Source organism: Sorex araneus, chromosome 5, assembly GCF_027595985.1.
Source record: "Sorex araneus isolate mSorAra2 chromosome 5, mSorAra2.pri, whole genome shotgun sequence".
In the NCBI taxonomy this organism is placed as follows: domain Eukaryota; kingdom Metazoa; phylum Chordata; class Mammalia; order Eulipotyphla; family Soricidae; genus Sorex; species Sorex araneus.
In genome coordinates, this window is record NC_073306.1 from 193,186,661 (window position 1) to 193,209,664 (window position 23,004).

Genomic DNA, 23,004 nt, shown 5'->3' on the forward strand with positions numbered 1-23,004 from the left:
AAAAGGGTAACTAATTCAGCAAAACTCCACCGTTAATGTGCCTGATGTAGTGGCACAGAGCAAACTTCACAACGGTGTAGAATCTTGAACGTTTTGTCTCTAATATCTCGGTAATAATTTATTAAAGAAAAAATTATGAAGATGACTGATGTTCAGTCTTTTTTCCAGACAGTTTGCAGTTCAGTGCCATACTAGATAAAGGAGGAAGGAAACTTCCAGGACAACTTCCAGAGATATTCCTAAATCTGGAGAAGTCTAAAAGTCCAAACTCCAAGCATGGGCTTAAAACACAGCAGCAGGGAAAGGTAAGTAAATCATCTCCAAGGAGATGTCTGATCTCTCAGTTCATTTGCACAACTAGCAAACTAACCTCTGGACCTTATGCTCATGGACTTCTCTTTGGGAGAAACTTTGGAAACTATCTAGAAAAATATTCAAGCACTTTGTGGAAAAACCCATCCTTTTCAATAATTTGGAATGATTCTATGTTCTCTCATTCAAACACAAAGATCTTACTACGTTAGATGTATTAGTTGTTCTTAAAATCATCGTCATTCTTATATCATATGCAGTAATTTAGCTAGTGGCATTTCCCTATCTTCCTCATCTTAATGAATAATGTCAAGAAAACACAGGAATTATTTATTAATGTTAGCCATTGACATCCTTAGAAGTGCAATGTTAAATAAAAATGTATTTACACTTTACACTATTTTAGTTCACAGGAAATCAAACCCTTCCCCTCATTTATTTTTGTAGCTATTTGACTAGATATGAAAATATAAGCTATTCATGTTTTTGTATGTTTTCTTAACTCAGCTCCATTCTTTCTCCATTATAAAGTAACATTCTGTGCCTACCTCGTCTTCCATAGTGAATATGATCATTCTCTTAATTTCCTAAAGAAAAAAATAACACATACTTTTTCTCTATATATATGTATAAAATTTTAGTTTTTATATTTATTTTATTTGGGGGGCCTGGACCTTATAACTAGAAATATACTGAGATTAGAAAAGTCATAGAAATAAAAGAAGGGTTCATTTTAAATTATATATGTCTATAGATACACACACACATATATATATCTGAGAAATTTGTCAACAAGGCAAAATTTTGATGATAGAAAGCTCTTTAAAATAAATTATTACAAGGTGGAACAGGATGAATCTGGCAGAAATAACGTGTGGAACAGAGGAAGAAATAAGTAGATCAAGCCAATATTTTAGCTAGGTGGATCAGACTTGGGTGGCGTGTATGGCTTCTTCTGAGACACCGTCTTTGTATAACTTTCAGTACACAAAAGTACATTCCATTCTAGAGGGCCTTTTCTCCTTTAGACACCAGTCTTGGAAGTGATCCACTCGCGAAAGGCGGTCAATCTAGTGTAGACACCAGGCTTATTGGGTTGTCCACATTCATCTCCCCAGCTCACTATCCCAGCGAGGTACCAGATATCTCTAGTATCTGAACTAACCAGTGGTCCTCCGGAATCACCCTAAAGGAGAAAAGAGTCATTAATCATCCAATTTACTACAGAGAATTTTTTAATTATCTATCATAACTTTTATGAAAAGGCCAATATATTCAAATGCATGAGTTATTCACTCCATCTATGACAGTTATTCATATAAATGAAAAGTTCCAATATTTAAAGAAATGGCTTTGTCTTGAGTTTCAATGCATTGAAATTAAAACTTCTGTTTCTTTGGAGAACAGTTTTCATTTTATCTGATATCTGACAAAATTATTCCCTCTACAGGTTGCCTCTTTATTTGTGTTACATAGTTCCACAAAAGGTGAAACAGTCTATTACTGATAAAGAACACAGTTATTAAAGTCAGACATCTGGTTTTAAATCTTGTCTGACCCTTCCAACTAAGACTTATTCACCCTATGAATAATACCTAATTGGTCATTTTAAAGATTCTATAAGACAATGACTGTAACATCCTATTTAGCTTAGCGCCTGGCACAAAGCAAAACTAAGTAAATACATATGCTAAACTCCCAACAAATTCCTATTGCTTGTATCTTGTATATCCAGGGCTATATATATACATATATGTCAAAAATCAAGGTTGACCAATCATTGTTCAAGATTTCTAAGGCTAGCCACTAAATGTTCAACTCTCAATGAGGTTCTTAATTAATAAACTATCTTATTAACTAGAAGCAAATCTAGATCTAAGTTCCAATTTATTCATTTTAGCCAAAACAAAAAAACTGAAAAGCAGGGAAATTAAGTAGTTGTTCTGAAATTATATGCTAATAAATTACAGAATTTGAATTTAAATACAGTGATTTAATATAGAAGATAATCCTTTCCGCCCTACATTTTACTTCCTTATGAATTCTCTTCTGTTTGTGTAAAAATATTAACTAATACTAGTAACTGAATTTGAAATAATGTCTAATTACAATCTAATAATCAATAAATGTTTACTCTCATATGTTGTAGGAGATGTAAAAAGAATAAAAAGGACACAGCATTGTATTCAAGAATTTTACAAATAAAATGCACCACAAAAAAATATTTGAAAAGCAAATCATTCTGATCATTGGAATCCATATTAAGGGAAAGCATAGTAGAATAAAGAGCGAAAAAATTCCAGAGATAGCAATGCTTAAACCTGTTTATGTTACAGGAACAAATGCATCTGAAAGAACAGTAATTAAAGAGAAAAAAGAGCAGTAAGATCTAATATTATTACAACCAGGAAAGAATGTCACATCCAGAAAATACCAAAGAGAGAAATATTTAGACTGCTAGTTCTGCTAACATTGGCTGGCTCACACCCCTTTGGTTAATAGAGGAGTATGTCAGTCTAAGACGGAAGGTGGATGGTTTGCGTTGGTGTTATATTAGGTAGAGGAGCCAGAAAAATGGCAATAGAATCATAATTTTCAAAAGAACGTAGTTTCACATATGAAAAAAACCTTTCAACTTATCTATTGTATAGACACAACTTATCTCATGTATAGACAGAAGAGAAGGAAAAAAAGGAAAAGAGAGGCTGGAGCGATAGCACAGAGGATAGGGCATTTGCCTTGCATGTGGCCGACCCGGGCTCGAATCCCAGCATCCCATATGGTCCCCTGAGCACTGCCAGTAGTAATTCCTGAGTAAAGAGCCAGGAGTAACCCCTGTGTATTGCCGGGTGTGACCCAAAAATAAAAAAAAAAAGGAAAAGCAAAAAAGAACCAAAAATAAGTGAAACCTAAAATAATTTTAATAATAATAATAATAATAATAATAATAATAATGGAGAAAGAGAGATTAGCCAAAACCAATGAGACAGGGAAAATAGGAAATACAATTAAAGATTTTCACATATTACATTATATGGAATCAGTCAAGTGGCAAAAATTGTGGAATCTAGAATTAAATGGCTGGGGAATTTGAGTCCTCGTCTTTAATATCCCAAATTTACAAGGCACATTCACATCTAATGCCTTCATCAAAATATCATTATAGTGCTAAGGGGGCAGGTTTGGGAGGTGAGAAACTGGGGAAAATGGTGGAGGGAGGGTCAAACTGGTGGTGGGATTAGCCTTGGAATATTTAATATTTGAAACAACTGTATTATGAATAACTGTAAGCCACAGTGTTTAAATAAAGCAATTTTTTAAATGGCTTTATAGAACAAGGGGTATATTTTTTGATAAAATTATGTAGTATTGGGGCCAGAGCTATAGCACAGTGAGTAGAGCATCTGTCTTGCACGAGGCAGAGCGGTTTGGTCCCAGCATCCCATATGGTCCCCTGAGCACCGCCAGGGGTGATTCCTCAGTGCAGAGCCAGAAGTAACCCCTGAGCATGGCCTGTGTGATCCCCCAAACAAATAATTTAAAACTATAAAAAAAAGAAAAACTGACTGATGGCACTTGAGAGCCTTTTATACTATCTATACAATTTCTTGTAGATCAATAATAAACCATTAACAAAAAATTAGGCGTCATATTAATTGGTTAAACCACTTACCTGACATGCATCTTTTTGTCCTTCTAAGAAGCCAGCACATAGCATTCTAGGAGTTATGGCATTATTATACACTGGAGCTGCATTGCAGGTTTTAGTATCTATGAGCTGCACCTGTACTTGCCGAAGGTGATTTTGAGTGTTACCTAGAGGGGAAAATAACTTTATATGTGTGTATATAGTCTATAAACCTGTTGAAAATCATTTACCAACCACTGGACAAGATAGTGAGAGAGAATAGAATAATATGCAATTTTTCAGATACTATATTGCTGGAGCGATAGCACAGCGGGTAGGGCATTTGCCTTGCACACAGCCTACCTGGGTTCGATTTCTCCATCCCTCTCGGAGAGCCCGGCAAGCTACCAAGATAATCCTGCCCACACAGCAGAGCCTGACAAGCTACCTGTGGTGTATTCTATATGCCAAAAAAGTAACAACAAGTCTCGAATGGAGACATGACTGGTGCCCGCTCGAGCAAACCGATGAACAACGGGACGACAATGCTACGATAGTGCTACAGTGCTACAATATTTCCTAAATAGTTTAAATAAAAAACTATCTAGGCAAGAATTCCCAGACTGTAAAGGAATTTATTTTTTTGGGGGGGTCACACCCGACGATGCACAGGGGTTACTCCTGGCTTTACACTCAGGAATTACTCCCGGCGGTGCTCGGGGGACCATATGGGATGCTGGGAATCGAACCCGCGTCGACCGCGTGCAAGGCAAACGCCCTACCCACTGTGCTATCGCTCCAGCCCCCCAGACTGTAAAGGAATTTATACATTTAAATAATGTAGTTCACAGTTCCTATGATTTGGTACACATGACCAATAAACCGGCATATTTTGTATAATGTTTCTGGAGACCAAATTAGAGTTTGGAATGCCCTGGAATACCAAACTGTTTTTGATTTTCTTTTCAGATGCTCACCATCATTTTGCAGTGCTCCAAATCCTGTCACAAACATCTCAGCACCTGGGTGGAATTCGTGGGATGCATCAGGGAGACAAACTCTGTGCACTGCATTTGTGTAGGGAACAGGGCGAGAAAGTTCCACCACTGCGATATCGTAGTCATGGGATGGATAATTGTATTTATCATGGACAATTATCCTCTTGACGTCACGCTTCATCCTTGGATGACTTAGTTTTACTCCAAAGGAAGCCGTCCACCTGGCTGGGTTCTTATAACTAAGGAGAAAATATGGAGAAGAACTTCCCTTTACTGCTAACAAAATAATGATACAATTTATCATTATATCAACACATGCCAAAGCTTCCATTTTAATGGTAAGAATACAAAGAACTTATGATCTGATCTGAGAGAACTGTCTGATCTGAGAATAGGCCCAGAGGACAGGTCAGGTGGAAATGCCACAGCCCCACGTTCCATAGGAGACACGTGCTCTACGTGCCAGCTCCTGCCTACCAGCCCATCGGGCCTTTTGGTATTTCTGTGCCTCGGTGATATCAAGGGAAATGTGCATGCTCTTCACAGACTGAGAGAGCTAGATGCATTCTACGTTGCCTAACCACAAGTGTACATAGTTCTCTGAACACTGAAAAAAGCTGCACAATAATTGAAGGAAGCATTGCTTTCCTCTATGCTGCAGGCAATCTCTACAGGTGGGCATTTGGTGGTATACCAACAGTCAACATTAAGCCGTATAATTTGTCACCTCCAAGTTTGTTCATTTTAAGTTATTCTTACTCTGACATTTTTCTACTGCCTCTAGATAACCTGCCTACCCTCCATCTCTGACAGAGATAGGCTGCAAAGCGATATTGTTCTTTTTCACATAAAATTGAAAATTCAAGGACAACTTTAAAATTCCTGGTTCCTTTAACCAATTATTAAAGATAAATTACCAATGGATCATTTATCTACTTAAATATTGGCATCATTTCCATTTTCTTAGAGATTTATTAAGAGTTTCTCACTCTTTTTTTTATAAATATATATGCTATCTTGAAGTTTTTCTAAACTCATCTTTGACAGACTTTGGGATATTTCCTTTGCTTAGGATTCACCATCCCATTAGCTTTTTTTTTAAATAGGCATTGTTGCTTACAAAATCATTCATGATCGAGATTTAGGCATATAACCTCACAACGCCAATTCCTTCACCAATGTCCACTTCCCTCTGCTCATGTCCCTAGTTACCCTCCAACCCTTCTGCCTCCTCTTGGCACTGTGGTTGACAATACCATCACTGATAGGTTTCATGCCTAACACTTTACCACCTTGCAGTACCCCGTCTCCACAGCGACACTTGCCCTCACCCTTGCTCTCTTCCCTGTCCCATCCCCAACCCCATTCTACTCCCACCCACAGTGGACAGAAGTCCAGCACCTTGCAGCTATTGCCTTTGGGCATTTGTTGTTCCCCATGTTTCTTGATTTCCTGTGTCTGAGAAAGATTGTTCCGTGTCCGCCCCTCTCCCTCTGACTAACTTCACTTGCCATTGGTTCCTACGGTTCGGAACTTACTCTCGGAAGCAGTGGGCAGCACTCACAAGCCACGTGCTGTTAATCAAGGTTCCTCCACAGCGGTGAACCCCGTCCCACTGCAGGCTGACTTGCCAAGGCCATTCCCCCTCTTCCACCTCCGTTCCGCCAACAATCCTGAGACTCTCCCTGGCATTTCTACTCCTTCTTGTCCCACAGCCTGTAGAAAGATGATGCATTCCCGTTAATAGTTATTTATAAGTATCAAGTTTATTAATAAGCCCCATCATTTTGTACTTTGTGTGCCGATAGTATCAAACATTTGTTCTTTTCTTTCATCTCTTTTCTTAAACAGGAGTGTTTCACTTATTTAACTTCTATTCATCTTGTAAAGTTTAATTTAGTTATTACATTACAAATAGGATTATGACGTTTCCAAAACTTAATAATTAATACTAACACTCCCTCTATATGTTGTATGTGTAAATAGATATGACATATAAGCACATATATAATCTTCAATTCTTTATACCAGGGTGTTGCAATTTTGACTCTGTAGGCATTTGGGATGAATAAATATGTTTTTTTTAATTTTGCTGGAGGACCAGTGATGGGAATTATTTTATATGCCATAAGATATTTAAATATATGGTATAATTTCTGAGTACTATACAATATTCTGTTTTATAGATAATAAATAGCTGTAGCATCCCCAAACACAATAATAATAACCAATAATGCCACAATGCTGATCAAAATAGCCTTGAAAATTCTAGTGTTACTATTGTATAGGCATTAATCTCACATATATAATCTAATCAAGCTTTTGAGCTGTTTTTAGGCAAAGGTAATATTTATGTATTTTATATCCCTACTGCCTAACACAGTCCTAGCATATATGAATTTCCTAATAAATGTTAGTAGTGTGAATACCTGCTCTTTAGGTTATGGAATTATCATATGGTGTTCTGTACAATTGATATTTTTAATTAACTGACGTTTTAACAGTTGAATATTTGTTTCCCTCTTTCAGGATAATTGTAATATTAATTCTGTAGTTTTTAAATGTATTTTCTTTAGTGTTTCCCAAAGTAGATAATAGTCATTAGAATGATCCAGGGGCAATAGTAGTTTCTGGTTACTTGGGGGGTGCTTTCTGTTTATTGATTTAAAGGAGATAAAGTACAGGGATGCACAGAGTGATCTTTTTTTCTGAAAAGGGAGAAGTAGGCCAAATAAATTTGGTAGTAGCTACAAATCGTGGTGGGGAGCTGTATAAGTAAAGGTATTATCTGGGTCTTCAATAATTTCATCCATATGTACTCCAACCCCATATTTATCTGCAATTAATATCAAATAAATTTATTTATTTAAATTTATGTCAAATTCAAATTAATGCAATTTATATCAAACACATATGTAACTATTGTCAAAGAAGTTTTCAATAATATCAAAACTTTGTTTAGTGTGGAAAGTAAGTTTACTCCTCTAGCTGAAAAAGAGCAGGACTTGGATGACTTTTATTTAAGCTTTAGAAAATTTTTCTGATATTATTAATATATGAATAAAATAATATATGAATAAAATAAAATAATATAATATATGAATAAAATAAAATAAAATAATAGATGAATAAAAGTAAACACTTGTTGCCCCCTCTTTAACATTTTGCTACTCTCTCCCACTATATATATGCTTTAGTGATAGAGTCAGAGGGATCGCTCAGTAAGCTGGGTGCATCTTTGCTTGTGACAGACGCGTGTTCCAGACCCAGCATAGCTTGACGAGATATCTCTGTCCCACCAGAAGCTAACCCTGAAGATAGAGCCAGGAGAAACCCTAAGGGAAAACTGGGAATAACACAAAAATAAAAGCAAGTATATGTCTCCCAATTCTGTTATTGTTTAATAATAAAGTGTGTCTCAGAAGTAAGATAAAGCATCATGAGCTATGCACTGATCAAGCCCTATACTGGGGAGTGTGGGGCAGGTAGCATGCCTAAATAATTTGTCAACATTTAATGTTCAGGTAAGGCATCTTAATAAATACTTTAAACTTACAGTGGTTCAGATAGTTGTCTGTTTCTGTCTTGTTGATTTCTGAAATACACAGAAATAATGAACTTAATTCCACTATAAATTCATATCTCCTAGGCTGTAAAGTAAGCAATATGGTTAGTTCATTATACTATGTTCATAGCCTCTGGAAGAAAGAAAATCTGAACAATGTTTCTTAAACTTTAGTATGGAAAAAAGTCACAGAGGGAACATCTTCATAATGGAATTATAATTTCCATTCCTGTTCTCAGAAATTCTAATTGAGTAGTTCAATGTTAATACCCAGAAATCGGGGCTGGAGTGATAGCACAGTGGGTAAGGCATTTGCCCTGCACATGGCCAACCCGGGTTCAATTCCCAGCATCCCATATGGTCCCCCGAGCATGGCCAGGGATAATTCCTGAGTGCAGAGCCAGGAGTGACCCCTGAGCATCATTGGGTGTGACCCAAAAAGCAAGAAAAAATTAAAAATTAAAAAAATAATAAAACCCAGAAATCTATGTCTGATACCAAGAAATTGGATGCAGATGCAGGTAGCTCAAAACCTGTTTGGGGAAAAAAAATAGTATTTGAAACAATAATACTGATTCACAAATTTAGTATTTTATTGATAGTTATTGCAGATAAGGAAATTCATAAACTTGATTTCATTTGTGCAATATGTCCAAATGTCATGCCCAGAAGTTAATCCTTGCTCCCACTTAAAATGTCATTCCAAGAAAGGGACAAACAGAATGACTACACTCATTTGTGGAATATAAAATAACAGAATATAAGACTGACGGCCAAGGACAATAGACACAAGGGCCAGGAATACTGCTCCATAGTTGGAAGCCTGCGTCATGAGCTGGGGGAGAAGGCCCCTGGGATAGAGAAGGGATCACTAAGTCAATGATGGTTGGACGGATGGTTCAGGATGGGAGATGTGTGCTGAAAGTAGATAAAGGACCTAACATGATAGCCTCTCAATATCTATACTGCAAACCATAGTGTCCAAAAGGAGAGAGAGTGTGGGGGAAATTGTCTGCCATAGAGGCAGGGGGAGGGTTGGAAAGGTGAAGAGGGGGATACTGGGGACGTTGGTGGTGGAATATGTGCACTAGTGGAGGGATGTGTGTTCTATCATTGTATGACTGAAACTCAATCGTGAAAGCTTTATTAGTGTTGCTCACAGTGATTCAGTAAAAAATAAAATAAAAGTCATCCCTTCCTGCTCAAGCTTCAGTACGACCATTTACTCTCAAACTATTAAACTCAGCTCCTCAGTGACTCTCAGCACTCAAGCTTGTAGCCTCTGCAAACACTGAAACAACCAATAGATACAGAAATCTTCAAACTTTCAAATGTGTTGGCTCAGATTTGACCAAAAGAAAACATTCTCTTTGAACTTCACAGATATGAATTCTAAATTCATAGTCACTGTATCACTGTTATCCCATTGCTCATTGATTTGCTCAAGTGGACACCAGTAACATCTCCATTGTGAGATTTGTTGTTACTGTTTTTGGCATATTGAATACATCACGGGTAGCTTGCCAGGCTCTGCCATGTGGGCCAGATACCCTCGGCAGCTTGCCAGGCTCTCCAAGAGGGACGGAGGAATTGAACCCAGGTCAGCCACGTGCAAGGCAAACACCGTACCCACTGTGCTATCGCTCCAACTCAAATTCATAATGATAATATTATTAGTTTTTAACTAAGTTTATATTAACTAGTATTCTAGAAAGGCTCCTTTTTATCATTTTTGAGGGAGGAAACTGTAAAAATAAGTATGTGATCTTTATGTTCTTTATTTCAATGAAATGTTCTTCTTTACCCTAAATCTTGCATAAAAAAACTTCTGGCCTTACTTATTGATGCTAACGTTAGCATGAACTTCACAAATGTTTGCGTTCTGTATCAGCACTGGCTCTTACACTTGGTCTAATGCTTGTTTTTTGAAATTCATAGTAACTTTGTCTCATAGCTTGTGTTATTTACAGTGGAATCTGAGAGGAAAATGGAACATGGCATCAACAATGGAGATGCACAAAATTCGTGTGTCCATGCATTCCAGTTCCCAGAAGTGCAACTGGATATGTAATCCATGATGTCTGTGACTTAAAACTCCAATGGACCCACGATTTCCAGCAAACCCAAAGTGAGTATAAGTGTATGATGTTTTCTTCTAAATATGCAAAGGACTAACAAACCCAGGAGACCACATTTTTTGCTTAAATCTGAACTTGATACAAAGGAATAAGGCAGTAATACTCTAATAAACAGAAATGGCAAAGGATGCTACCATGTTCTTTCTTGATACTGTTACTTCTTGTATGAGCCAATAGCTTCTACTAAAAATGACTTAGAAAAATTTTGTTCTTTTACCACTTAAGCTAGATTGTAAAAATCACTGATAAAATGTGCATATATAATAAAGGTAAATAAGAAAAACCTAAAAAGGGGAAATAAAAACCTTGCATAAGACTTTCCCCTGATCTAGCAAAAAGAAATCTATGTACCTTATATACCTCATATATCTTAATAAATAAGCATTAAAGTATATTCACATAAGCTTCATGATCCATAAAAAAGTTAGATGATCTTTTATCTGAAACAGATTTTATAATATGGTTGTGTATAATAGAGCTCATGTTAGCAATTTGAATTTTAACTTTTGATTATTATCACTGTCATTATCATCCCGTTGCTCATCGATTTGCTCGAGCGGGTACCAGTAATGTTTCCATTGTTGAGACTTGTTGTTACTGTTTTTGGCATATCAAATATGCGACAGGGAGCTTGCCATGCTCTGCCATGCAGGAGAGATACTCTTGGTAGCTTGCCAGGCTCATTATTAAAAATGATATGATTAATAAGTAAAAATACTATGGCATGTTAAAACTATGAATAAAAGGTTTTATATTTACACTAATAGCACTTTTGTATTATTTTCTAAAATGAGTCCAAGATTTTCATTTTGCCCTAGGTCCTACAAACTAATTGTCTGGTTCTGACTAATAAAATCTCCCTTTCAAAGTAATAAAGAGGACTAATCATCAGACTAGACCTCTGATTAGGCTTATTAGCTATCATATCAGTATTCTGTATTTACTCCTGATTTGTCCTGCTCTTATTTCCAATGCGGCCATATTCGATACTATATCTACAGGTCACATTCATCTAATGCATTCTTTAAATGTGACTGGCCAAAGTTGAAATGTGCCATAAAGCAATTAGTAGGTAGCTCTGTGCACTCAAAGAAAACATGCCATGATAATTTTTATTTATTAAAACAATAAATCTTTGAATATATAAATTATTTAAATAGGTTTTACATGTTTAATTTTGTTTGTTTAATATAGCTTCTGCAAAAATTAAGATCATATCTGTAGCCCACATGGTGTCTGCATAAACTAGCATTGTATTACAGTTTGTAAAATACCCCCTAACCAGACTCTTCTTTCTACTAAGGATCGCCTATGTCTTTTACTTTCTAGTAATGAGATGCTAGATGCTTTCACTGCTTATTTGATACCTTTGTCCTCTCCACCCAACCCACATACACAAAATAAATTCTTGCACTTTTTATATTAGTTGTATACCAAAAATAAGTCTAAGTAATTTATAACTTTGTCATTGGTAAGTGGTCTAAGGAAAGAAACTATAACAAGGTTTATCAGTAGTATTTGAAGGCAAATGTATAGATGATCAAAGCCTTTTCACTGTATTATAGCTCAGAACATAAAATGAAAACAAAAAAGAATAATAAATATATAAAGTCACTTTTTTCATGGCATCTATAACTAAACTATATGACCTAATATAGAAAAAGAACTCAGAACCAGGATCTAATGACAGAAATTCCCAAGAGTCACAGGACCAATTTCACTCCAAAGAAATGTTCTGCTATGTCAAGACTCCATGATGGGGGGTGTGAAATGGGGGTGCATTAAATCAGCACCTAAGATTAACCTTATCATGGAAGCATTCTACATAACAGAATTAAACTAGAAAGAAATAAACTTACTTTTAATTTCAACTGATTCCGGATCTAATTTAGGGGGTCCTACAGCATCTTGTAGTTTTTTTTGTAGAACACGTTGAATCATGTAATTTATGGTGTCAGGATCTTCAGTAGACCGAAATTTAAAAATCAGCAGCATGTGAGCCAACACCCCATAATTCTCTTGACTATACCAAAAAGAGTGGGGGAGAGGAAAAGTTTTGTCTTAAAATATATAATTCAGCATATAATTTATGATAATATCATCATTTTAAATGTATTATTCCTTTGAAACATTTAAAGACATTTGAAACATTTAAAAGAAAAAAAATCCATGAGATTTTTAAAGATCCGATCCGTTCTTTTTATATTCCTGTTGTTTCTCACACAGAGAATTTCCAATTCATTCTCCCTGATTTAGCTTAATTTCCAATAACAATTCTTTTCTGTTTGTTTTTTGATTTGGGGGCCACACCTAGTGAGGCTCAAGGTTTACTCCTGGGTCAGTGCTCAAGGATCACTCTTGGTTCCTTGCTCAGGGATTACTCCTGGCTGGGATCCAAGGACCATACGTGGTGCCAGAGATTGAACCCAGGTTTATTGTGTGTAAGTCAAGCACATTCGCTGCTATAGTATTTCTCTGGCCCATAAACCAATTGCTTCTAAGCTATCATCAGGTCTTCTAAACTCCTAATCCTAAGAATATTAGAAAACTTGGCAAAATTACATTGAATTCATGTGATTATACTTTTAAGATACAGGATTAATTTGCCTTATTGTTCTTGAATAACTATCACCTTAGAAACTTTGTAACTCCTCTTTTTTGCTTTTCTGTCAACTAGTCTTTTATTCGTACAATCAGTTCCCAAAAACTTACTCCTACTATTCTATATATACATTACTCTATTTATATACTTTAGATATAGTAATGTACTTAAAATTACAGTACTATATACATTAGATACACTTTATATACTGTAATGTATTTATAAATTATTTAAATAGATTTTAGATGTTTTAGTTTGCTTGTTTGAATCAATACATTACTGTATATATACATTAGTTTATATGTATGCATATATATACTATTTCAGTAGCTACTTACATAAACAGTACCCATAAATGTAAATTAGAACATTAACTTTAGAGGAAAATTTTCTCTATTATAAATTTGATTATACATCATCTCTAATATAGCATTTTTATTTTTAGAAAATTAGTCCTCAAGTATACTCTTGGACATACAAATATATACATACATAGTTCATATTAATAATTTGCCTTTCATTGATTTATGACTTACAAAAATGTTAATGTTTGATATGCTAATATTAAATTAATGAGCTAATATTAATGACTATGTGATGCCATATTCGTGCACTGTACCCACTGGCATGGTGGCCCTAACCCATGGTAGCCACTGTTCTTGGCTGCTACCACAGTACTGAGGTTAGGGAGCTTGACTTGCAAGCCAGACACCCAGGTTTGGTCCCTGGCCTTCTATTTGGTTTCAGAGTCCAGCCAGGAGTGGTCCCTAAGACTGGTGATTGGCTTAGTGTTGGAAAATTATATGCCTGGAATTTGATCATGAATGACTGTAAAACTGGGTGCTATGAATAACTTTGTAAATCACGATACCGCAACAAAAAATATTTTTTTAAAAATTCAATATAAAATGTAATAATCCAAGTGACCATCAGAAGATCACTGCAAAATCAACGACAAAACATCCTATAGTGACATGTGATATTTCTAGCTAAATTATCAATTTTATCTATATGCAGTTATTGGAAAGATGTGCAAATTAAACATATACATTGTATAAGTTATAGAATTTTGTAGAGATATTTTCATTTCTGTTTTCTCTAATACTATTTTACTTGAATTTTATATGTTGGTGCATTACCTTATAACCTGAAGAAATGTATATAACTTTAAAGAGATGGATGTCATGCATATTATACCCTTTCACTGTTAGCAACCCCTACATTATTCTTTCTTCTCTCCCTTAACCATTTGTATACTAGTTGGAAGAAAAATAACTTCTCTCCAGTTATTCAATTTACCACTCACATACTATCATAGCAAATCTGTTAGAAATGATGAATAATGTTCTTCTTCATATTCTCTTCTTTGCTCTCTGCTTCTTTCACTTCTATTCCAAAGTTCCTTCTTCTATGTAAACAGGAATGACTCCTCACTGACAAATACAGTGCATTCTTTCCAGTTATATTACTTAGGCCTCTCAGAGGTGTTTGTCAACGTTTGCCACTCCCTTCTTGAAACTTTCTTTCTTTACCATAAACTGTGCCTTTTTGGAGATTTTCCTTTTTTCTTGCTCATCTCTTCTTTAGAAACTATTTTCATTCCACTTCCTTAAATATTATTGCTCATCATCATTTTTTGGAATTACTGTATTTTAGAAACTAAGCGTATATCCATTATTTTCCATACTTTGAGTTAATGATGAGCAAATTTATACCTTAGATAAGTTCCCTTTTCCTCCTTCAAGCCAGACTCATGTTTTAGATTCTCAGACTCATTTGTTTCCCTACAATTTCAGTTCAACATCCCTAACATTGAATTTGTCTCTCCAATAAATTTTTATTTCTTCCTATTACACTAACAGAAGAAAGAATAGTAAGCAACAAGATTACAGAAATGAAGAAATATATAGATTGGAGAGTGATCTGGAACATAGAGTTGGCAAGCCTTAATTATTCACATATAATAGATGGCTGTGAAAAGTATGGCATGATTCATTATTACAAATGAATTTTCCTTGAATTCTTGAAATTTTTTGTCAAAGTTCTATCTGCAAATGCGCATGAGCAGGTAGTTTACAAATTAGGAAAACAAATGTCTAAAAATGGAAACTAGAAATTAAATAGCATATGAAGCCGTAATACTGGGTGGACCCTTGAGATAGTGACAATTTAAGGATGGAGAAGCAGGTTCAGATCCAAGAAAGAATATTTCTTCTTTTTCCCCCTTGACTAACATCACAGACTCTAGGGTTTTATTACTGCCTCAGCAAGTGCACATGTACTAGAATTTAGCCAGCAGTGCCCTGAAAGAAACATTTAGCTTCACACTTGCCCTGAGCCCTTCTTGCCACAGATCTGAAATAGTGGAGTTCTCAGGATCATGTGGGGAGGAAGGACATAAGCAGACAGCACTGAGGTTTCTAGAACTGGGACCCAGAGCTTTCTAGGCAGGCACTGAGTCACCTTCTGGTTCCTGTTATTGCCCAAAATAATATTTTAAACAACAGGAAATAAGGAATTCTCAGGAGAAAGTAGTCAGGGTAGCATGTCCGAGATGTCAGATAAGTAATAAACTGAGAAGTAATTTCTGGAAGTCTTGTCATTAAAATAACTTTTTGATAGAACTCGATGTATTTTTTGCAAAATACAAATAATGGATAGTAAGACCATAGTACATATAGAATTTTAAATTTTTACATGGTATTTGATTAAATACTATTTTTATTTTACTTCTAGCTTTTAATGATCATGAGATTTGGGCCTTAGTTTAAATATTTGGGTCAGGAGGCCAGGGAGACAATCCGAAGGGGTCAGAGCATATGCATTGCATGTGAAAGCTCAAGTCCAACTCCCAGTAACACATGGCCCCTGGAGCTTCACAAATGTAGCCCTTGGGCCCCAGAGCACCCCAGGTGTAACTCTGATGGTCCCCAGAACCCAGGACTCGGCGATACTGCAGCTTCGAAGAAACATCAGAATCACACAATTCTGAGGCTTATTCAGAGAATTACCAAATACTGCAGGCCTGAATGAACACAGAATCTAGCTCAGGCTGCAGGTTATCACCATAAGTGCCCCTGCTCCTAAACACCGGCAGGACATTTCCATCCAAAAGTATAGGGGTTATAAAATCTATCAGAACCCAAACAAACAACTAATGAAGAATAGAAGCAGGAGTTGAAGACCTCATCTACTCCAGCGCTTTCCTAGAACACTGCACATACCTGGAATCTAACCTAGGGTCCTCGTGTTGTGAAGTATGCATTCAATCACTGAGCCCCTGCCCTGGCTGTTTTGTTTTGTTTAGCTTTGATTCGGGGGAGTCACATCCACAGTGCCTGGAGTTCTTTCCCAGCGGTCATGTGTGAAGCACGCCATGCTGGGAAAATGAACATAGGGCTTCCTCAAGCAAAGCATACTCTCATTCTGGAGTCATCTCTCCAAATTCCCTGATTATTTTTTTCAGTAGGTATGTACATTGAACACATTTAAAATAACGTTTGCTATAGAAAGAAGAGATGTGGCTTAGCTCCTTATTAATGCTAATTATTTCCCAAAACATGTATATAACCCAGCCCTCACTGGTACCTCTGCCTCTCAGAAGTGAAATCACAATGCTTTCTGATGTAAATTGTGGCTTACACATAACATCTTCCAAATGGATATTTATTAAATTAATTATCATTTATCATTAACACTTAAAATTTATTTATTACTAAACAGGCTAACAGTTTTAGCTTCAAGTTTTATGTTGAAATCAGCATCTTAAACATACATACCTGAACTTAATAATGTGAGATTTGACAAATTCTCTTCTCAATTGAGAATTATAAAATGCAATTTTTACCTGTTGAAAACATATTCAAATACGTAAGTAAAAGCAGTGTTCTTAAATTCTGTAAATTATACAAAGCTTTAAGATACTTCACAAATTTAAATATTTATATATTCATATATATACATACATATATATATGGGCTAGAGTGATAGCACAGTGGGTAGGGCTAGGTAGGGCGTTTGCCTTGCTCAAGGCCAACCTGGGTTTGATTCTTCAATCTCTCTCAGAGAGCCCAGCAAGCTACTGAGAGTATCTGCCCACAGGGCAGAGCCTGGCAAGCCACCCTTGTTGTATTCACTATGCCAAACACAGTAACAAGTCTCACAGTGGAGACGTTACTGGTGCCCGCTCAAGCAAATCAATGAGCAACTGGATGACAGTGATACAGCACTATATATATCTATGTATATTATATATACATATGTATATAGCCCAGCATCTCACAATGTGCTGAACTTGAGGAATTTAAATATTTTTTAATATTCTATTCAATAATTGTTAATTAAACTCTGCTTTAAGAATTTTAAGAACTAGGGAACCACAGTCACGGCAGAGCCTGGCAAGCTACCCATGGTATATTTGATATGCCAAAAACAGTAACAAGTCTCACAATGGAGACATTACTGGTGCCCACTAGAGCAAATAGATGAACAACGGGATGACAGTGCTATAGTGCAGGGAACCATAATAGCAAGACCAGAAGTGACCTCTACTTTTAGACTCAGAAGAGACAAAAGGAGAGTAAGTACTTTTTTTTTTTTGGAAAGTAAGAGTGCATGCTCACATTCTGAGATAAAGTGTTTAGGAAGACAAAGGAAATGAGATCACTCTGCCAAGTGACAGTTGAGTCATGGAAATGCATGCATACAGTGTCACATGGTTCCCAAACCTGGTGAAATAGTTACTTAATATTCTTGCATAACCTGTACCCAATTTAGCAACTACGGTGTTCTTAGGAAGCCCCAAATAAACTCGGGTACTTAGTCTAAAATGCCCTGTAATATTTCTCTAATAAGATAGAATAATATAGTTAGCTCAGTTTTTTTCTATTTAAGTTAACTATAGGTTAAATTTAATTGCTTCAAAGTTAAACTCATCAAGTGTCTCTTGTTTTCCTATGTTAATAATTACCAAATACAGTTACAACACTCTGATAATTGATTAATAGAAACAATGAGCCTTTTATTGTCCTTGTATTATTTTGTTAACGCCTAAGTCTTTGTGCTACTTAGCGCAGGATGGCTACTGCAGCTCAGCACAGTATGAATGAGTCCTCTAGTGACAGTGCTCACTCCAAAAGTTTAATTTATCAAGTTCTTTTTATAGTCTTTAGCAATTTTGAAGAGTTCTAAAATGCATGGAAATTATTCTGGATGTCATAAAATTAATTTTAGTGACTTGCAGACAATGAAAACGGTTGCTTTTTTATGGCTTTTTGAGTTTCATTTTCTTTATCTTTTTTGTTTTGTTTTGTTTGGCTGGGGGGAGATGTGCCACCACCAGGCTGTGCTCAGGGTTTGCTCCTGACTCTGCACTCAGGGACCAGGGGTACATGCGCAGAGTCAGAGGTCAAACCTGAGTCAGTCACATGCCGAGCAAGCACTTTCCCCACTGAATTATCTCTTCATTCACCCACCCCCAGTTTCCTTATCTTGTCTGCTTGTTTTGGGGATATACCCATAGGTGTTCAGGATTGACTCTTGGCTCCTTGTTTCACATTGCCATAGGAGGTGCCTGGGATTGAACCGAAGTTGGCTGCATGCAAGGCAAGCACCTCTCCAACTGTACTATCTCTCTGACCCCTATCTTATACAGAGATGTTTACATTTGAGCCTTAAGGAAGAGACCATTTATTTCTTTCCTGATTTTCTATTTGTAGGTACAAATACAACCAAGTTTAACCAACTCTTCAACATGGTATCGAGCTTCTCAGACTTTCATTCTGTCCTTACACTAGAAATTATAATCTGGAGATATCTATAAATTATTTAGTCTAATGCCTTAACTTTCACAAAAGGAATGGTGTGCATAATGTTAAAGCAGTAAGTCAAATAAATGCCACATTACTAGCAAGTAGATACTACAACCAGGTGTCCCAGTTTCTCTTTCCATGGATACTAGCAAAAGTCTAAAGTAAGTCTGAAATGCTCCGGTTTTGATTCAAACCCATCACCCAAACCCTTAATGTTTGCACTGATAATTTTTTCCGATTTTTGAAACATTAAAGATAAAGATAATCCATAAATTTCTTGTACTATATTGTACCAAAAAACTGATCTAGGATTTGATATTTTAAAATGGTTTTCAAAGACATATCATAGTTTTAAATTGATGGTGTTTTGCTCAGGGGGACTTTTGTAGGAATCTTCACTGTATCACTGTCATCCCGTTGCTCATCAATCTGCTCGAGTGGGCACCAGTAATGTCTTCATTGTGAGACTTGTTGTTACTTTTTTTGCCATATTGAATACCCCATGGGTAGCTTGCCAGGCTCTGCTGTGCAGGCGAGATACTCTCAGTAGCCTGCCAGGCTCTTTGAGAGGGGCGGAGAAATCAAACCCGGTTGGCCACGTGCAAGGCAAAAGCCCTACCTGCTGTGCTATTGCTCCAACCCTATAGGAAGTTTAAGAAACAATATTTTGAGTTACTCCCATATCAGAGAATCCCTTTACTTTGCTGATTAAAAACCAAGGAGGGATAAGTGTGAGAACATAAAAGATTGACTGGGGTAACTTGATTCAGACCTGGATCAAGTTAAGATTTATTTGCTTAAATCGAGTTTTGTCAGTTTTGTTTTATGTCTCTCAGGGATGCCTTCCTTCCATTTGTGTCTTCAAATGAGTAGAATGGATGTTTTAGAAGGCAAGGCAGGGGTTGGAGCCATAGCACAGCACGTGGGCATTTGCCTTGCCTGCAGATGACCAGGGTTGGGTCCCTGATATCCTCTGAACACCTCCATGAGAGATCCCTGAGCACAGAGCCAGGAGTAATCCCTGAGGACTGTCAGGTGTGGCAAAAATAATAAGTAAAAAAAGCAAAAGTGCTAAAAATTTTGATAAATGGTGACAATAAATGCCCTAGAAATTGAGAGGAAATGCTTACCATTGATTCAATTTTCTGGCTCATTTCTGTGAAACTTTTGGAAGCTTCTCTTCCAAATTCATCGTATACTTTTTCACTTGTGAATGACAGTGTACTGTAGTAATTGTATGTCTTCCTATGATCTGTAATTAAAGAGGAAAAAAATTATCATACTTTTAATCAGAGGCATGTGAAGGCATCCTTTCCTTACTAGAGCGTTTCTAGGAAGGAGGAAATAGGAAAAAATATCTCTATCCCAGGTCATTCTCTCTGTCAGTGCGCCCCAGGTTCCTTGGCTCTCTGGGAGTAAAAGACCACAGCACCAGCATCAGGAGATTTAGAATGCAAATGCCATCAAGAAATGTTTGGTGCTGTGAGACATTATACAAACATTGTGCTAAACCTGTGGGTTACTTACTCATGTGTTTTACATCCCTGAATAAACCACAAGAGGCAGCAAGTCACGCCATCTGAGCATTCAGACAGGGCAGAAGGCAAAAGCTTCTCAAGAGAAAACTTACTTCCGTATTTTAAAAATAGAGTTCTCCCAGCCCATTGAATTATGTGTCTTCTCTGGCTATGAGAGCTCCAGTATCGTGAAATACATGTTGGCTTTCAAAGTAAATGAATGTAGGGATTAGAAGTCTAGGGGTTCAGTATATAGGACTTCAGCAAGTTAAAGTTGCCACCTGCCACCATCATTTGGGGACATTATTTAACCAGGCCCCTTGTTGCTTTGTTTTCTCTCATCAGCCCTAGAGATTGGCTTATCTGTTCTTAGCTGCTGTTTCCACTTTCTGTACTTGGTTTAAACAAGTATATATATTTTTTTCTTTAATTTTATTAGTGAATCACCATGAGATAAAGTTACAGACTTACAGGTTTTCATGCTTATGTTTCAGTCATACAATGATGGAGTACCCATCCCTCCACCAGTGCCCATTTTCCACCACCAATGGTCCCAGGATCCCTCCCACCACCCCCACCCTGTCCCTTTCACCCCACCCTGCCTCTGTGGCAAAGCATTCCCATTTGCTCGCTCTCTCTTTTTGGGTGTTGTGGTTAGCTACAGTAGGCATCATGTTCAGTCTATAGTCTGTTTTCTGCCCGTATCTCCCATCCCTAGTGGGCCCACCTAGCACCCTTTGCTTGGTGATCCCTTCTCTCTGAGAGCTGCTTCTTCACCTAGCATGTGAGGTCAGCTTCCAAGCTGTGGAGTACTCCTCTTGGTACTTATGTCTACTATTCTTGAACAGCCCATATTTTGGGCCTGCTGAAGAATCACTGTCACTGTCACTGTCATCCCATTGCTCATAGATTTGCTCAAGCGGGCACCAGTAACATCTCCATGTGAGACTTGTTGTTACTGTTTTTGGCATATTTAATATGCCACGGGGAGCTTGCCAGGTTCTGCTGTGAGCGCAAGATACTCTTGGTAGCTTGCCAGGCTCTCTGAGAGGGGCAGAGGAATCGAACCTGGGTCGGCGCATGCAAGGCGAATGCCCTACCCACTGTGCTATCACTCCAGCCCCTGCTGAAGAACACACATAATTTTTCATCCACTTCTCTGCACATAAAGCAAATTCAGATTCCAGAAGATCTATTAAATAAATATAGATGGTGACTCTACATTTTCTGGACAGACTCTGCTGGTGTGTGTGTGTGTGTGTGTGTGTGTGTGTGTGTGTGTGTGTGTGTGTGTGTGTGTGGTGTGTGATAACATGAGATCCAAACCACAACAACCAAACTTGAAAATTTTTTTGTAACAAGAAAGCAGACTGGGTGGGAAGGAAACTAGGAACATTGGTGGATGGATGCCGACGCTAAAAATGAGATCAGTGTTGTAAATTGTATACCTGAAACTCAACTATGAATGACTTTATAAATTACTGTTCTTCAATTAAGATATTTTAAATATCTCTCTCATAAACATATATCATACATAAAGAGAGCAGATGGTAATAGAGGAAGAGAAAAAAAGGGGGCAAATCATACTAAAACTTTTCCCCCAAAACAAACTTTTAAAATACTATGAATTGTTCACTATATCTTGACCTCATTTGGTCTTGTTTTGCTTTGGGTCCTACCCTACAGCTCTCAGGGGCTAATTTCTGGTCCTGTTCAGAGGAGTCCCTGGCAGTGCTTGGGTGATCATATATAGTACCAGGATTCAAATGGGGGTGGGCCATGTGAGGGGCAAGTACCTTGTCTCCTATACGATCTGTCCCATACCTGGGTTATTTTTTGGCTATTGTAGGAGTGCCAGATCCTAGATGTTCATATCCTATATCCACGTGTTCAAACAGAGGGTTCGTCATATATGGTAGTCACGTACTCATCACAATAATCACTATTTATTCAGGTGTGCTGTGTGGGAAGTGGTAGTTGTATGTTCCCTATTAGTCAGTTTATCACTCAAACAATAGGATCCAGGAACAGATTACTGTAATATACAGCCAGGTTTTCAATTTACACATATGAATGACATCCGTAAGATTTCTAACACTTGGGCAAAAGCTAGAGAGGTTGCAAAAAACATTATTTTTTATGGAGTTTAAAAGACCCCCAGCATTACTGTGAACTCCTTGTAAAGTCAGATAAGCAAAATTATCTTTCTAGTAAATAGTATATATGGGACTCACTTATTTTTTATTCAGTACTAAATAGTTAGGTGTCTAAATATATGACTGGATCCTGCCTAGTGAGTAAAATAGAGTAGGCATCCATGGAGAAGAATGTTATAATATAGTTTTATTAAATATATTTATAATTTAAATATAGAATTTTAAAATTATTTTATTTTTATGAAAATATCTCAAATAATGTACCAAAATTGAAATAA

General features: G+C 36.8%; 1 protein-coding gene across 1 annotated transcript in view; it reads right to left on the reverse strand.

Moving 5' to 3' along the window:
* Positions 1 to 1,336: 1,336 nt before the first annotated feature.
* LOC101548882 (transmembrane protease serine 11E) overlaps positions 1,337 to 23,004 on the reverse strand; it is a 54,639-nt gene continuing 32,971 nt past the window's right edge. The window contains exons 3-10 of the mRNA XM_004620306.2: positions 20,184 to 20,305; positions 17,023 to 17,090; positions 12,501 to 12,664; positions 8,495 to 8,533; positions 6,477 to 6,654; positions 4,918 to 5,177; positions 3,986 to 4,128; positions 1,337 to 1,498 (exon numbers count right to left, since the gene is read on the reverse strand). Of these exons, the coding sequence (XP_004620363.2) occupies positions 1,337 to 1,498; positions 3,986 to 4,128; positions 4,918 to 5,177; positions 6,477 to 6,654; positions 8,495 to 8,533; positions 12,501 to 12,664; positions 17,023 to 17,090; positions 20,184 to 20,305 (1,136 nt within the window). The remainder of the gene's footprint in view (positions 1,499 to 3,985; positions 4,129 to 4,917; positions 5,178 to 6,476; positions 6,655 to 8,494; positions 8,534 to 12,500; positions 12,665 to 17,022; positions 17,091 to 20,183; positions 20,306 to 23,004) is intronic.